Here is a 17,570-nt window from a genome sequence, read left to right on the forward strand (position 1 = left end):
CTTGCAGCCTTGAAGCCCGACCGTCGTCAACGGGTTCCGAAGCACGTGCTTAAGTGCAACACAGAAGAGCTTAAGTTTGGTTGAATCGGGTCCAATGCAGACAGCACTTCAAAGCTGCAAACCCGAGTAATCTCTTTTGGTAAAGTTGCTTTGCAATCTTTCTTGCCTTTGACTCTTCACACCGGCAGCCCAGCCCAGGCGTGGCCCTATTTCACGCAGCTGGGGGAACTGAGGCTTACAGCCCTGACTTGGCTAAGGCCATAAGGGGAACATGGATGACTCAAGCCCTCCCAAACTGAAGCGCAAATTCTCTTAACACTGCAGCACGCTGGTTCTCCATTGACCCAAACACAAAGCCCAGCTACCGGTCTGCATTAAAACCGCAATCCTAACCACGCTTGCCAGGAACAAGAGTCACCACTGGATACAGCTGGACTTCACAGTGCTAAGTAAACATGCTTAGTTAGACCCAGGCAAACTTTACCATGCGTCCAATCGGAGCCTTTCGCTGTTGCTGCCGCTTTTCTGATCTCGGTTCTCTCTGGCCAGTGCTACTTTTTCCTGCTGCCCACCTGGGGGGGGGGGGTGTCATAGCAGTGGCATGCAGAGGTCCCAGGTTCGAGCCCTGGGGCATCTCCACTTCGGGCTGGAAAAACTCCTTCCTGAAACCTTGGAGAACCATTGCTGCCAGTCCGCGCTGACAGTAGTGGGCTGGATGGACCAAGGGGCTGACTGGCGTTAGGCAGCTCCCTCCATTCTAGTGACTGACTCCGTGGAGACATCAGGCCCAGTTAGAAACTGCCAAGAAAGGAAATCGAACAAGGCGATGGGAAGAGTTCTTCTCAACATGGCACTAACTCAGCCTTCTCCCAATCTGGTGTCCTCCATATATTTTGGACCAGAACTCCCAGCATTCCTGACCATTGGCCGTATTGGCTGGGACTGATGGGAGTTGAAGTCCAAAACATCTGGAGGTTGGGGAAAGTGGCAGCAGCTGCTACCACCACCAGCCCCATCACGCTCCTGCCCTTGTGGTTGGCGCAAAATGTCAACTAAGGGCGCAATCCGATGTCCAGCGTAAGACCCCTGTTGAACTCAATGGGACTCTCTTCGGAGTAGATCTGCGTGCGGTTGCGCTGCACATCTCGGACTAGGCCAGCACATCTCTCTTGGTTTAGTTATCTCCTTTTCCCCCGGAGGTTTTCTCTGCCCCCCCCCCCCGGTTAATTTTATTAGGACTGCAGGATTTTACCAACTGCTGTGGTAACAAGCTGTTTGCGTAGCAATTAGACCGAGGTGGTGGCATTTGTGGTACACGTTTATAAGCCTAATTATAAAGGTGAATGAAGCAAGGTTTAGTGAATGAGAGAAAGAGACTAACTCTGTGATGCTTTTACTGTTAAAGCAATGGTTCTGAAACGGTTCCCAAAGTCTGCCCGCCTTGTGAGGGCCTTTCGGTGCCCGGCTGGCGTTCTGGTGACCTCTGCCCCACGGACAAGTTTTACTGCAAAACAAGCTTAATGAATTTCTGGATGAAACTCTCCCCCTTTTCCCTCACCCCCACCTCCCAACCACGACTGATTTCCTGCTGTACAGATGCCCTCCAAAGCAAAGCGGAGTTTGGCCAACACAAATCCAGGTCAGGCCCAATATACTGTCTATTTTACCCCGAGCCTAAGTCCCACTATGTTAAACGGGAGATACTTTAAACAAGAAGTAAGCGTGTAGCCCTAAATGGGTTTACTCACAAAACCCGCTAGATCGAATGGGATAGATACTTCCCAAGAAGATTATTCAGCTGCAGTTAAACTTCAAAAGGCCTGAAGAGATTGGAGACCAGGAAGCGAGGACTTAACCAGCTTGTGGATCGAGCAGAAGCTGCATGGGGGGGGGGGAGAAGCTCCCCCCATCCCTTCAGCCATCGCTACACCCCTCTGGTTACTTAAAGGAATGACACTTCCCACAAACGAATGACCACTCAATCATAAACGGGAAAGTAACAGCGCAATCCTATTTCGAATCCTTTATTCGAAAATCAGCGTTATCAAAATCAATAGGACTTACTTCAGATAATTTTGTTTTAGAATTGGAGGTTTCATGCGAAATATGCCATTATTTCTCTTTCATAAATCTTAACGTATGGGACAAAACTCGCCTTCCCCCTGCAAAATGCACTTTGCCCCTTCGGTGCTGCATATATATTTCTGGTGTCGCCACTGGGCAGAAGGATCGCCAGGGCCAATTTAAGATGAGCCCAGAATCGTCCTAACGCTTCTCTGACGAAGCGATGGGACGTTTGATCTGAAACTCGTGCTGCGTGAAAGAGAGAGGAAAGACTGCCAGACACAGGACGTGGACTTTCTTTGGGGCATAATGACGCCCTCCCCCCGTAAATATACCCACTTTTTAAACCTCAGACTCCGTTGGAGAGGGGGTCAGGCTGAAAGAGTTTCCACCATGGCTAGAAATCAATCCGGATTAACCGCCTAATAAGGAGCAGGAGGGGAATCCGCAGCAAAATCTGGCCCCTGTGAAAGAAGTGCGTGAACTCCAGGTCTTGCGGCGGCGGCTGCTCTTCAAGTATCTGGCCCCCTTCTCAGCTCTCGAGAACAGGGAAAGGGGGAGCGATCTGGAGAGCTGCAGCAGCAACACCTGCTCTCGAAATGTCCTCGCTAGTCCCGAACTTTCTCCCCCCGGGTCTGAACAGTTTGAGGGACTTCAAGTAGTTCATGCATCGATCGAGCTGGACCAGCAAATCTGGAGAAAGCCGCCCCACCCGTAACCCCCCGCCCCACCCGGTTCCCCGATCTTTGTGACGGTCACTTACGCGCTCCGGGCTCCACGCGAGAAGGAGAGCTGGGATGGCTCGGCAGGTGCGCGGCGGCTGCGGCGGCAGATGAGAGAACGCGAGAGAGCCTCGCTCCGCAGCTCGATTCGGGGGCGGCGGGGGTGGGATGGGTAGAAATATCTGATAACCCGCCGAAGAAGCTCTCCTGAAGGAAGGGAGGCTGGGTGGATCCATTTCAGCTTGGATCAGACATCCCCAAGGACTTTAAAACTAAGGGGGGGGGGACGTTATGGGGAGCTCACTTGGATCTCAATTTTCCTCCCCCCCCCCCTTCCCAGCCATCCACAAGCAAGGAAGCTGTTCGCAGGCGCCTGAAAGTGAGCGAGAGCGAGCGGGGAGGGGAGGCCTCCCCACTAATATCTCTAACGCCATCAGCAATGTAATTTGTGTTGAATGTTCATTTTTATTGGTGTTCTCCCTTCGCCAAAATGTGTGCTTGATTACATAGATTGGGTCCTGTGAGCGCCCTCGACAAATCTAGGTGTGGGGGGGGGAGGGGGGAGAAGAAGAAGAAGTTCAGCTCAGGCCAAAGCTGGGAGAAGAGGGGAGTATGTATATATATATGTATATATATATATATATATATATATTCTCCCCCAGGCTGTTTAAACGCGCCAAAGGCTGCGTGCGTCGCTATTAGTGTTAAATATATGGCTAATTATGCGTATGAAAATTAAACATCAGTGTTATGCTAATGGGGCCGCCTTCAGCTGTGGATCAGAGCACTTGAGACTAGCATTTAATCAAATGAATCAGTAACTAATACAGCTGCACGTGTGAACTTTCCGCAAGATCATCCCCCTCCCCCCAACCCGCCGTCCGGCTCTTCGGTCTCTCTCTCTCTCTCTCTCTCTCACACACACACACACACACACCGCTAAATGATGGGAGAAATAATTAGCCGGCGCTTTCTAATTATCAGACGCCGGAAAGTCAGTTGGGATTCAGCCCAGAAAGCCTTCCTCGGCATCAGCTTCGACCGACACGACGCGTTGAGGTTAGTCGGCTTGGATGCTTGGCGAAAGGAGACTGCCGAGGAAAGGAGGCTGCTTCGTGGGAACCGGACCACCACCAGGCCAAGCCAGGTCACACCGCCGGCGCCCCGGGACTGTGTCTGACCGTGAGGTTTGGGGTGACTTGGACACAGGAATTGCTCTGTGGATCCCCAAGAGGAGGCGCCGGACCTCGAGTAACCTTTGGCTCTCTCGCCTAGAAAGGAAGGCTCCTTGATTCACACGGGCCTCCTTTCCCAAGTCAGACCGCTGGGACAAGCGCAGCCTTAACAGACCCGTTCCCTTATTACAGGAAGAGCAGACTTTCCACTGACACAGAAGCCTTCACTGACGAGAGAAGTGAAAAGGCGCTCCTTTTCTGTACACAAAGTTGTAGCCTGAAAAATTAACCTGAAGGAACTTCCCCTTCCAAATCTCCCACTCACTAAAGATTTTGGAACCTCCCCTCCCTTCCTTCACCTCTGCTCCTCATTGAAAGGGTATAAAATTGCATCCGGATTGTCAGTACCAAAGGGAAGTATAGGGTAACTGTGATCTGCATTCGATTATCTTTGAACAGGGGTTCCCAAGAGAGCCAAGACTCACTGGTGCTCAGGGGCTAAGAATCCGTTTGTTTTCCGTATTGTCTGAGGAAGAGTTCTGTGTAACTCTGAAGTTTGCATACATTTTCACTAACAGAAATTGACCAGAACAGAACACTTTTACTATGACACCCCACCCCGCAAGTGGACTTCTAGGGCTGCCAGATAAACATTTGAAAATCAGGTCCCTCGCTGCCTCCCAAGCCCTTTTTCCTGAAACAAGGAAGGCCCAATTCTTTGTTAGGTGGAGGCTTTCTGCTGGATAAACCACAGCAGTCAAACCCTCTGTGCTTGAGTGGTATGATGGAATCAATGGCCTTCTTGGGGCTGGGAGGGGTAGACTGTGGATCCCTGTTTGCCTGGCTGTAACACACAAAAACGCACACTCCAGGCAGCATGCCCACGCCGAGGGACGCATCTCATCCGACACCACCGCTACAACAGCTAACTTTGTACAGGCCATTCGGTTGTCTTGCTGCACAGCAGCGAGGGCCGGAGTTAGGACCCGGGTGATGGGGTGCAAGGCTTCATCCAAACCAAAACAATAAAAAAAAACTCGTCTCTTTCTCCCTCCCCCCGTCTTAAAACCTAATCTAAAAATAATTGTTAGAAGCAGAAAATAATTCGATTCCATATCCGTGAGAGACCCTCAAGGGGAGAAGTTGGAGGAAATGGTCTTTGTGTGTGTAGGGGGTGGGGGCAGTGGAGGCGGGTGGCTCCGGTTTCGGTGGGGTGGTGATTCCATTCTGGGTTTCAGTCAGAAGCAGCCAGAACTCCACAGAAGCTATCCAGGGTGCTGAACCACATCCCCCAAATAGCTTCAGCACCTTGGACAGCTCCTTTGGTGGTCTGGCTGGTTCTGACTGACACCCAGAATGGAATCACCGCCCCACCGAAATCGGAGCCACCCGCCTCCACTGCTGTGGGGTGGAGAGACCCTCAGTCCCCCTCCTCTCTCCATCTCAGTTTGCGTTGCTGGCTAGTCACTGATAACATTAGTAGCGGTAATAGTAAAGTCGATTGGTTGATGGGGAGGGGGGTGCCTAGAGCCTGAGATCCCCCCCAAGCTCTGCTGCGGGGCTGTCTCCTTGTTTGCGAATCTTCCTCCTCCGCCCCCCCCCCACTCCTGGCAGTCGCTGGGGGTCCCGGAGGGGAGTCTCGGCTGCTGGTCCTCCGCCCTGGCCAAGTCCAGCTCCCGCGCTCTTTCTCCCCCTCGCTCCCTCGCTCTCCTTCGCGGCTCGCTCGGGTCCAGACGGCGAAGCCCCCGAAAAGCGTCTCCGGCCAATCGCGAGCGATTATGCCAGACGGCGGGCCAATCAGCTCGCCGGCCTCATGCATATTCATAGCTTTTGGCTGAGTCAAAGCTTTTAGGCGAGTTTGTGTAGATCTCCAGCATCATGCCTGAGACTTTTTCAAAGAGACAAACTCCATTTTCTTATGAATGGAAAGTGAAAAGCCCCGGGGCCTCTTCCATTGGGTCCTGAGAAAGAGAGGCAGGGAGAGCCCCCAAAAGGCAGGCTGAAGGAAGAGAGGGAGAGAGAGAGAGGGAGAGAGAGAGAGGGAGAGAGAGAGAGAGCGAGCCAGCGAGCCAGCGAGGCACCCAAGGCAGCGGCGAGCAATGACCATGACCACCATGCCAGAGAGCCTCAGTAGCCCCGTGTCAGGCAAGGCGGTCTTTATGGAGTTTGGGCCGCCCGGGCAGCAAATGCCTCCCTCGCCCATGTCCCACGGACACTATTCCATGCACTGTTTACATTCTGCCGGCCACTCGCAGCCGGACGCCTCGTACAGCACAGCTTCGTCCTTCTCCAGACCGCTGGGCTACCCCTATGTCAACTCGGTCAGCAGCCACGCGGCCAACCCTTACATGAGCTCGGTGCAGTCCTACCCTAACAGCACCAGCCTGGCTCAGACCCGGTTAGAGGAGACAGGTACGTGCCGCTTGCCTGCAGAGGGGCGGGGGGCGGGGAGGGAGGGAGGGAAGGAGGGGGGCGGGGGCGGGGAGGGGGAGGGGAGCCCCAAACGACCCCCTAAAACCAGAGCCAGGGGGAAGAAGCCCCCCAGTAAGACCAGCCTTATCCCCAAGCCAGCTTCCCCCGGTCCTCCGAGAGAGCGAATTCCTCGAGCCAACCAAGCCTCCTCCGAGAGCTCTGGAGTTTGCACACCAAGCCACGCCATGCCCGGCTGGCAAAACCCAGAAAGAAATGTCTCTCCCCCCCCCCAGATGTGCGCCTATTAGGCTCGGCAATTATTTATTGCGTAGCGCTATAAACAATGTATGCAATTAAGGGTAATTAAATCTAAAGTGCCGCCGCCGCCTGTAAAAATAGCAAACTTTTTCCCCCCGCCACCCTCGGGGCGATGGAGCTCCGGGACTTGCCAGCCTCTCTCTCTGGCTGGCTGGCCGGTGGGGCTCCTCGGGAGTGACGGCGGGGGCGCCTGACGCCGCCGCCGCGCTTGGGGCCCCTCCAAGGCGACCGAGCTCCCTGGGACCACCGCGGCCCTGGGCGGCTGGTGGCCGCTGGAGAGCACGGCGCGATTTGTTGCGGCGGTTGAGCGCCCGCCGTTGCGGTGCCCGCCCGGCCCTCCACCCCTCCACTCACTCCCGGGCCTGCTTCTGTTGGTTCTTGCAGGGGCCGAGACGGAGAAAAGCACCGTGGTGGAAGGGGGCGAAGTGCGCTTTAACGGCAAAGGCAAGAAGATCCGGAAGCCCCGGACGATCTACTCCAGTTTGCAGCTGCAGGCTTTGAACCGGCGGTTCCAGCAGACCCAGTATCTGGCCCTGCCCGAAAGAGCCGAGCTAGCCGCCTCCTTGGGGCTCACCCAGACTCAGGTAGGCAGAACCAGGGCTGGCAGGCTGCAGGCTTGTGGGATCTCCCTGGGTTTTGACTAGGACGCCAAGGTCGGCCAAGGAGAGCCGCGTGCAAAGGAGGTACACTTAGAAAGAAAGGCGAAGGGGCCTCTGAGCACAGGTTGAGCAGTGGAGTTTCTTGTCAGTCCCTGGTCACCCCAAGCTCTCTTCATTTCAGCAGCCTACATGCGGTGGGGAAAGTCATCTTGTTGCTGTTCTTAAACGAGTCAGAGATCCTTGATGATGTACTGCAAATCGCCCAGAGATCTGCCAGTAGATCCCGATTTACCTTCTGCCCACCCCTGCCCTATAGCATCCCGACACCCGCCCTCCCCGTGGCCTCTGGCATCCTCCTGGCCTCGCCTTCTCGTTTCTCTTGGCCCTTCGCCGTGCGCAATGCTCCGGAGGCAAAACTCCGCGAGTGAAAGGCCCGCCGGACACACACGCAACACACACACACGTGCCCGGACTCCCAGAACAAAAGACCCCCGGACCCCCCAAAGGCCTCTTCCTCTTCCCATCACAGGTCACAGAATTTCTCCCCCAGCCCCCTCACAGATAGACACATACACGCCGCCAATTTCGCCCTCCTGCATTTGAGAAAGCGCTTTAAAATAAATATTATTTGCATCTCTTGAACAGCCTTCTATAAAAATGTCGATTCATCCCTTCTCCTACCTATTAAAATTCCAAGTGGGTGCAATGTTTCTTGACACACCCATTGGAAACACAAGAAGGACCCACCAGGGGCATTGACTTTCCCTCTCCTATGCGTGGTTTATTCTGGAGTAAGCCGCGCTGAACCCAAGGGGAAAAACTCCCCCCATCCCACCCCCACCCCAAAGTATGCCCAAGTGACGCTTTGAGGATCTGGGTTTTGAAGCTCTTAATGGATCCCATCTCTTCCAGCGGGTTCATTTCCCCCTTTCCAGCTGTTGGAGGAACAAAAGCCACAATCGCGAAGCGCGGCTTAGCGAGGCCAAAGAGCCTCCTCTCCCACCCATCATATGCCAACGCGCCCACCCTCATCTCCCCACAACAGAAATGTCCTCCTCTCGCTCCTTTCTTCATCGAAGGAAAACAACGTACTCGAGGGACAACGAGGAAAATGCCTAGAAATGTCAGTCACCCCAAGAGATCAGCCTCCCTTGCCAAAGGCGAATTTTTAAGTTGCTGGAAAGAACGAGAGAGAAACAACAACCGGCGGGGGGGGGTGGGAGGCATTCCCTTTGGAACGTAGCAAACACTCAGGTTACAGCCGCCATCCTAAAATGTTCAGATTTGAGCGTAAGGCGGTCTCCCACTGCCATTCAAGCGCAGGACATTTATTTAGGATTTGAGAGATGATTCTAACCCGTTTTTTCTGATGGCGACAATTGAGATGTATAGGCCTTCCTTTCTCAATCTCCGAGTAGAAGTGTGTGCGCGCTCGCGCGTGTGCGTGTGTACACACACACACACACACACATCTTGTGAGTCCCTGTTTTATTGGAAGGATTTTTATTGGAAGTTCCAGTGGCTTCTCGGGGAACATTAAGCCCTTGGCCATTTTTGAATATTACCTAGTCTGGGGCGGGGGAAGAAAAAGCCGTTTCTTGCTCAGTGTCCCCGCCGCGCTAAAGAGATCCCCCCCGGGAGAAAGTGGGAGCGCGCGTCGGTTCCCAGCGCTTTGGCCACCCGCGCGGAAGAGGGCTCTGGGTATCCACCAGGCGTCCCTCGCCGGGGTCACAGCCGAGCGCTGTCTGGCGCCTTGGGGCGGGTACCGTATTGCTCGGGGCAGAGCCCCCCCGGGTGCCCATGTGGCCAGCGCCTCTTGATCGTTGTGTCTTTCTCCCTTCCTTCCTTTCTGGCCCGGGGGCCGCACAGGTCAAGATCTGGTTCCAGAACAAGCGCTCCAAATTCAAGAAGCTGATGAAGCAGGGAGGCGCCGCGTTGGAAAGCAGCGCGCTGGCCAACGGCAGGTCCCTGTCGGGCAGTTCCCCGCCAGTGCCCCCGGTCTGGAATACCACGTCGTCGTCGGGTAAGACCTCCACGGGGACCCCGGGCACTTACATCCCCAGCTACACGTCTTGGTACCCTTCGGCCCACCAGGAAACTATGCAGCAGCCTCAGCTGATGTGATGGGCCGGGGGCTGTTTTGGGGCCTTTGGCTTTTTTGTTTTGTTTTTCGTTTTTTCGTTTTTTAAATGGCAACTTTGAGCCGACAAGCCGATCGCCCCGTCGGCATCAGCGACAATGCGCAAAACGAACTCTGTGGGTTTGGGGGGGACATCGCCCGCACGCACGAACCGCCGTGTCGGCTGAAGGAGCGGGGTCGCGGCGCCAGCCGAGCGCGGAAGGAAGGAAGGAAGACAGGGGGGTCTCTCGTCCGCGACCGCTCTCGGTCAGAGTCGCTGGAGCTCCGGAGCGAGACGAGCGCAGATGCGATGCGGGGCTGGCGGCCACTGCAGACAACTGCCGCGGCAGCCCCAGATCAGCCCGAGACCAGCCGGGCAACAGCCGGACAGCAGCGCCCCATCCGCCGCCCCTCGGCTTGGTTGGACAATTAGGAAGGGGAAAAAATCTGTTTGTACAAGGGAAAAACACACACTCCAACAACCGGCGTCCTCTCTCTCGTCTGTCTGTCTGTCTGTCTGTCTGTCGTGTCTGTCCTGATGAAATGTAGGTCATTTTTTCCATCCCAAGTTCTGCTCCTCTGGCCTCAGAAAAAGGAAAACAAATCCTCTCTCTCTCTCTCTCTCTCTCTCTCTCTCTCCCTTCCTTCCTTCCCCCCACCCCCTTTTCAGTGTTCGTTGTAGTCCTCGGTGTACTTTTTTTTTTCCTTCTGTCGAATGGGAATGGGGGATTTTTTAAATTATTATTATTTATTGACTTAAAACTACCACTATAAGAGTCCTAAACATTTTTTTAAAAAATAAACTTACGGGCAGAACTGTTTTGCAGAGGTGACGCTGTTTTCACGCCGTTTGTTTCAAACCAGCCGCATCACACTGAGGGAGGAAATGGTCAATACTTCTTTTCTTTTTTGGTGTGCATTCGCTTATTTTGGGAATATGTGGAGGACATTAAGGTTCTGCACACACACACACGTATATGTACATATATTTCCCCCCTTTCACACACATCTAAGGCTGCAGTTCTAGAGACACTTACCTGGGAGTAAGCCTCATTGAACTCGATGGCGCTTACTTCTGAGTAGACATATTTCGGATTGCTTTGTTAGTGCCATCTAAACGAGGGGGGCGGGGGAGGCAGAAAGGAAGAAATGCAATGTAGTTCGCTTTGGAAGCGGAGTCGAGGCCAGTCTGTTGATCGCCTTATTTGCGGTGAAGCACTAATGTCCGTGTAGGCAGAGTAGAAGACAAGACGCCAGTCCGGCTCCTTGCAGCTATAAAACCCAATTTCTTGAGATATCCCCCCCACCGCATCCCTTTCACAGAATTGCCATTGCGGAATCTTCCTGCAACCGTTCTCGAATGCAGGCTCTGATCGCAATGTGTACATATTTTCCTAATTAATTAATAATGTTGTTCTATAAACATGTTGCACAAATTCTAGCTTTAAGAAATTGTTCCGGGTTTCTTTCTTTCATTCCCCTCCTTTCCTCCCAATTTTTATTGGGTGTGTCTGTAATACACGATGCTTTGTGAAAACTGAGATTCTTCTTGACGAATTTACTTGAGATAACAACTACAAAAAAAACCCAGATCCACTTTCAGAACACGTGAAAAACTGGAGATCCGTTGGTGTTTTAGTGTTCTATATGTCAAAGTTTAGTTTTATGCTGAGAATGTTAACTTATCGCTTTGTATCTGGGACACACACACACACACACCACCACCCCCTTCGTTGCCTAGACACCCAACACCACCCTGACTCTCCCTATAACATTTGTGCACAAGTTTTAAAAAGTTTTTTTTGAAACAGTAGAATTATGGCTTCGGTGGTGGGGGGAAGAGAGAGAGAGGAAGCCGCTCGCTGCACGTGTAAGGTTTCTTGGTAGGGATCAAAGGAAATCGGCCTTTCGGTTCCCAGTCTATGTGCAGCCATGAAAAGATGCAAGATCTCCGTAAGAAGTGACTAAGCTGCAGCCGAGATGTTGTAACTTGGGGTTGCGGTGTATGTGCAATCATGCAGTCGTTCAGGCTTGGTCTCTAAAGGGCTTTGAAACTAACCAAGTGTGTGGTGCTGACAATCTCGTTCTCATCCATTCGGATAGGCTCTATGGAGGCCGGATTTGCAACACACACACACACACACACACCGGAAGTGCGGAGAATGATGTTCCGCTTCAGGAGTCTCGGGGAGTGATTGGGATGTTCCGAATTAAGAAGCCGGCCCGTGATGTTCTGTAGCAGAGAAGAGGAATAAGGAAGACCCTTTCAAAGGAGACCTATCTACACTTCCGCAAAGGCGATGAACCACAGCCTGCTCCCAGGAGGCCAAGAAAATTTTTTAAAAGTCCCTAACTTAACCTGGATGGGGATCTACACTAGAGGGTCTCTCTTTGCACGTGTGCAATCCCCCTACAATCTTGATTTACTTTGCCTTATCATAATAACTCCCAGCAAGGGAAGGACGTGACAGAGCCATCCTAGGCATGTCTACTCACAAGGGAGCCTCACTGAGTTCAGTAGGACTTACTCCCAGGTAAGTGGGCATAGAGGATTGCTTTGGGAGGGGCGAATGTAACTGAGATCAGATGGAGTTGAAGGTCTGCTAGGAGACCTCCTTTGAACCCCACAGGAAGGGCTTCTCTGCTTAATGCCATCGTATCCGAGCCTCTCCTCTTTTTCTTTGGGAGAGAAATGTAGCCATTGTACGGGAGGCTCTCGCTAGAAGAGAGAGCAGGTGCTGCGAAGGAGGTCACCTGCAGGAGGAAAGTGCCTTGGGGGTGGCGGAGGCGGGCATGCCAGCTTCAAAGGCCTCCGGGCCTGGAAGGTGGGATGCTCTGGGTGTTCCAGAAAGGAGGTTAGAAACCCCGAGGCTTTCAGCCACAAATGCCGGTGGTTAAAAAAGGAGAGAGACCCAGAACGGCTTGGATCAAGCGGGCAAATCAGGTGTGTGTGTCTCTCTCCCTGTCTGTCTCTTTCTCTCTGTGTGTCTCTGTATGTGTGTGTGTGTGTCTCTCTCTTTGTGCGACTGTCTCTCTCCGTGTGTCAGTGTCTCTCTCTCTCCCCCCCCCTCCCGGGTGTGCTCCTCCCTGTAGTTGCCCGGAGCGTTGCCTCTTTCACGAAAGAAGCCCACAGATGCACACCGCCACTCGTCACTCCCTCTTGCCTCGTTTGTCAAGCTCAGACTTTCCGGGGAGGAAATTGGCGGCTACACACGTTTCCAGCCCTAAAGCGTGATGCCTCCCCTCGCCTCTTAATATCGGAGCTGGGACCGGCTCCAGGGGATGCCACAGCTTGTCCCTCGAGGAGACGCGCGTTTGTTTGGACAGCAGCTCCTAGGAAGGGCTTGACTTGGAGGAGGGAAGGAATGGGGACGGGAGGCAGATTTCTGCCCACAGCGCCTCGGTCGTCTATGCGCCTCCCTTGAAAGAAAAGAAATCTGAGGCTGGGTAGGGGGACAGCAGAGAAGTCCAGCTGCGAGGGACAAGGGAAAGTAGCTCGGATCTGGAAAGCGGAGGCTTGTTTTGTCTTGAGACCATTCCTACTGGATGGTCTTCTTTGGGGTGGGGGAGGAGGGGGCTTGCTGATCATTCGGGTCCTTACATGTTATTTTGCAGTCTCTTGGTCACCACCCCCAACCTGGTGCCCTCTAGATGTTTTGGACTACAAAGCCCAGCATACCTGACCATTGGCTATGCTGTCTGAGGCTGATGGGCACTGAAGTCCAAAACATCTGGAGGGTACCATGCTATGCCCCCGCGATGGCCCCCTTTGGGAGAGCTAGAGCTTGGACTTGGAGGGGTCCTTCCTTCCTTCCTTCCTTCCTTCCTTCCTTCCTTCCCTTTCTTCTCACTCACTGGGGATAGAGGACGGAAACATGCCTGAGGCAAACCATGGGACTCTTCCCGAAGGATCTTCCTCAACCCAGTTTAAAACAAGCAAACGCGCCCTCACTTAGACTTCAGCCGCAGCAACTAGGCAGAGAGCAGGCCACCTTCCAGATTCTTCGCCAGCCAGGGAGGCAAACTCGAGCTTGCTGACCTGGAGCTCAGAGCTTGGGCCTGTGCGCTTGCCGTAGTTGGCACCTCTCGGGGTTAAAAAGTTGGCTGTCGCTGGGGCTAGTTTCGCCTGCAAAGTTCAGTAAGTCCTAGTACCACACTGAAAGAAGGAAGAGATAGATAGATAGATAGATAGATAGATAGATAGATAGATAGATAGATAGATGCTAGGATCAGAGATCCCAGAGCCAGAGAGAGCCTCGCTGTCTTGGCAAGATCGGATTTGCTGTGGAGTTCGGACCTAGAGAGGGACATTCTTTTTCTCTTCCTCCTTCCTTGCTCACGTTTGTATCCGCTTGCAAGTTTCCCGAGGGGCGAGTGGGTGGGGAGAGGAGTCGGAGGAGGAGGCAAAAGTGGGTGTGGATCTGGGGGGTTGGGAGTGGATTTCCTGGAGGCTGCTCGAGGAGGAAGCGAATGATAAATTGTATCGATTTTTGTTTTGACACGCACCCATTTTTCAATTCTGGGTGATGAGTGATCAAATGATACAGCCTTCTGGCTAAGGCTCTTGAGAGAGAGAGAGAGAGAGAGAGAGAGAGAGAGAGAGAGAGAAGACTGTGGCTGTGTGTGTGTGTGTGTGAGAGAGAGAGAGAGAGAGAGAGAGAGAGAGTTAGTTTCTGGCTGAGAGAAACGAAGCAGACCATGGGAGAATCTAAGCTTCCTGCCTCCCCTGGGGAAGAAAGAGATAATTTGCCCGAAGGGACTTCCTGAAATCTCCTGGCCTGGTTTCCTGTATTCCTCGGAGGCAAAATGTGGCTGCCACCCGGTGGTTCACCGAGATCCCGAACTACAAAAGCCAGAGCCGGAGGTCCCCTTCACCGAGAGCAAGCCTGGAACCGAATTCAATAGCCCACCGTCTAAACGCAAGATCCCATGCTTCGGAGTGGGCGTTTCTAGAAAGCCACCGACGGTCAAGCAAGCCCCTGGCTGGAATGCTTTCAAATGCTCCGGCTCCTCTTAATTCAATCAGGTCTTGCTAACCCGTCCAAATGGAGAAATTATTAGTTTTCTCCCAGTGAAGGCGGGCTTGAGTTAGCGCCTATTATAACGGTACTATTTGCAAATGTTAATCTCGCGGTAGACCTAATTAATTCTGCCTTCTTCCTGACAAGTAGTTCATCAAATATCTGATTCGAAGATATTCATAATGAGGATATTAATTAAACTCTGAATCATCCGAAGGGGCTTCTATTGAAACAATACCTCATTACAATGATTAAAAACTGATTTCGAATATTGCACCTTTTCCACAGTTCTCTCTCCACAAACACACAACCCTACCGGATAAATCTGTCAGTGGTAAAATGCAATTTAGGGATAGGTATCCCCCCCTTCTTTGGGGGTGGGGGGTAAGCGCCTGCCCCTCATTTCCCAACACTTCTGCAATAGGTTACACACAGCTTAATGATAATCAAAATGACTCTTTTTTTTCCCCTGCTAAAAAAGACCCCCAAAGTGCGCGTACAGCTGCAAAACCCAAGAGGGTCAGCATCATTTCACTGTATTCTCTTCTTGATTACAAGCCGAGCCCATCAAACACAACATAATTACAGTAATTTCAGGTTTATTTATTCTAATGCAGTTTCCCCATCTCTCTGGTAATTATGAGCAATTTTTTCGCCCAGGGAATCTTTTTGCATTAACAAAAGAGATAACGCACTGAAAGCCAAATTTGCTGCGCATTGAGAATGGGGAAGAAGGGAGGAGAAAGAAAGAAATGAAATAGGTGCGCTGCCATCTCTCTCCCTGCGCAATTCTCTCTCTCTCTCTCTCTCTCTATATATATATATATATATATATATTGGAGCGCTGCAAATTGCTTGCAGGTGTATGGAGCAGAGGCTGTCAAAAGGAAAGGGGGCTTCCAAATTAGCAAATGCACAATGTTGAAGTAATGAAGACAGACTTAGCAAAATTGCCAAACAACAGATACCTCTTTAATATGTCCTCCCCCCACCCCAAATCAGCTTCAACTCCCGCCCCCCCCCTTCATATTAAAGAACTATCTCAATAACTGGGGACGTGTCAGTCTCCCACAGCAAAGCCCAGCTGCATCTCTGTATTTTGAAATGGTTAAAATAGAAGAGTCCCGTCCAGATTACATCCATGTGTCCTCATCTTCTCCCCCCTCCCCGTTCCCCCAGTCCCATATTCCAAATTACATTTTCTATTTGTACATTTTCTCCGTTGTCTTTTATCGTAAGGGCATTGTTAGTGGAGGGAAATACTATTCTTTCTCTCTCTCTCTTTAATCCATCCACATTCGTGCAGCCACTATATGCACACCCATACCACCTACCACAATATGCACACACCACACACATGCACAAAGTCAGGCAATTCCATGCCCTGCACTAAAAGTACGCTCAACTAATGTTACAAGACAAAGCTCTTTAAATCAGTGTGCCCAGAATCAAAGAAGAGAGGAGAGGCAGCCAAGGCAGAAACGGGCTCCCGGTTTCTCTCTCCTTTCACTTCTCAACTTTACATCCTGTCCTCTCTCCCTCTCTCCCTCCCTCCCTCTCTCTCTCTCTCCCTCCCTCCCTCTCTCTCTCTCTCGCTTCTTCTTCTTTTCTTTCCTCCTATTAAAAACAGGTAGGGAAAAGGAAGGGGGGAGGTCTCTGGGAATGGAGTGCAAAACCCCAGGTCAGCAGCAACTCCAGCCTGCGCGCTTCACACAGCCACAAACCGCTTCACGGGCAGGCTTGCGCTCGCTCCCTCGCTCTCGCTGTCTCTCTCTCTCTCTCCTATAGCTGAGTTCAAAGCGGACGCTTAATAGAGCCGCAAACCACAACCTGGATTCGCTTGGTCTCTTCGACACAACCCGTAGACACAGCCTCGAAGACAGGCGCCCCCCCCCCCCGCACTTTCCTACCCTTGTGCTAGAAATCTTCAGAGATCGAGCATCGAGGGCCCCCTCCTCCCCACTGGTACACACACACACGCACACGCACACTTTTACTAATCCTGACACTGACAAAGAAGTTTTGATGGAAGAATGAGTTGATGCATAGCTAATCAACTTCTCCACCTTCCTTCTTTCTCGCATCTGGGAAGTCTAGCAGCACAACGCACCCATAATGGGGTGGGGTGGGAGATGTGGTGAGGAGGGGAAAAAAATTACTAACCCCAAAGGGAAACCGTGTTAGCACCACCCTTACTTACCTTCGGTGTCAATGTTCAGGCACTCTAGACGCAGTTTTCTTGCTTTATCGCAAGGTTCGGATGCAGCATGTTGCTAGGAAAAGTTGCCCGGAGAGGGGAATCGTGGGGAGGGTTGGGGCTGGGAGGGGGAGAGAAATAGCCGTGGCCCAAGAATAAATATCCAGAGAACACCCAAAAATGTGGGCTTGAGGTCCTTGGGAGGTGAGCTGAGCTCGGAGCGCAGGAGGGTTTTCGCAGCCCCGCTCTCTCGCAGAATATCACTGAAATTTTCTGCTGTATAGCCTCTGTCTTTATAGCTGATGGGGGAAAAAATTGCAGATTATTAGCATAAATGTTTACTCTTCATTACGCTGATGACATTGTGCACTCGAGATCTTGGTAATCTTTGGGAAAATTATGAGTAATTTTTAAAAATTTTAAAGCAGCAGCAGTTACCGTGCAATTCAGGCTAATTCTGCGTAGGCTCCGAGCGGATATAATTATCGAGGAGTCAAGATGTTATGCTAAAAACTATGCATTGATATTCCCATTTATTATGTACATACAACTTTGACAATGTTGATGCTTGAAATAGCAGGAAATTGTCTTGCGCAAAAATTACAGTCCATATTAGGACATGTGAAATTGCGAAGAATTATATAGTAATTGCAGGCTTTCAGATGGGAGAGCCAGAATGCTCAAACTAGTGCAAATGTGGATAAAATTACAGATCAGAGCAAAAATTAGGGGAAAAGGGGGTCTGGGATTTTTCAAGTTGGCTATAGGATTCCGGAAGTGTCTAATGCCACATGATTGCTACAGCTTTAGGGGAGATATTCATGTCTCAAATAGCTCTTTGGCCAGAGCGGCTTTAATTGAATTTCTTGGGTGTTCTCCCCCACCCCACTTTAATAGGGCCAAATGAGCACATTACCTGCCCAATAGCAAATTTTTACCAGAA

The 17,570-nt window shown here is 51.8% G+C and overlaps 1 protein-coding gene across 1 annotated transcript; it reads left to right on the top strand.

The window, feature by feature from the left end:
- Window positions 1–6,060: 6,060 nt before the first annotated feature.
- DLX1 (distal-less homeobox 1) lies at window positions 6,061–9,414 on the top strand. Its single transcript, XM_084829756.1, has 3 exons — window positions 6,061–6,373; window positions 7,076–7,275; window positions 9,160–9,414. Exons 1-3 carry the CDS (start codon window positions 6,061–6,063, stop codon window positions 9,412–9,414), a joined length of 768 nt encoding a protein of 255 aa, XP_084685882.1.
- Window positions 9,415–17,570: the final 8,156 nt, after the last annotated feature.

The sequence above is a fragment of the Heloderma suspectum genome, chromosome 1 (assembly GCF_057233095.1).
Source record: "Heloderma suspectum isolate Gila_16-S chromosome 1, 16-S_ref, whole genome shotgun sequence".
Taxonomy (NCBI): Eukaryota; Metazoa; Chordata; class Lepidosauria; order Squamata; family Helodermatidae; genus Heloderma; species Heloderma suspectum.

Excerpts from the sequence above, each read along its gene's own strand:
- DLX1 (XM_084829756.1), top strand. The coding sequence starts at position 6,061 with ATGACCATGACCACCATGCCAGAGAGCCTCAGTAGCCCCGTGTCAGGC. Across the intron at positions 6,374-7,075 it reads GACCCGGTTAGAGGAGACAG|GGGCCGAGACGGAGAAAAGC; the intron begins GTACGTGCCGCT and ends TGGTTCTTGCAG. Across the intron at positions 7,276-9,159 it reads TGGGGCTCACCCAGACTCAG|GTCAAGATCTGGTTCCAGAA; the intron begins GTAGGCAGAACC and ends GGGGCCGCACAG.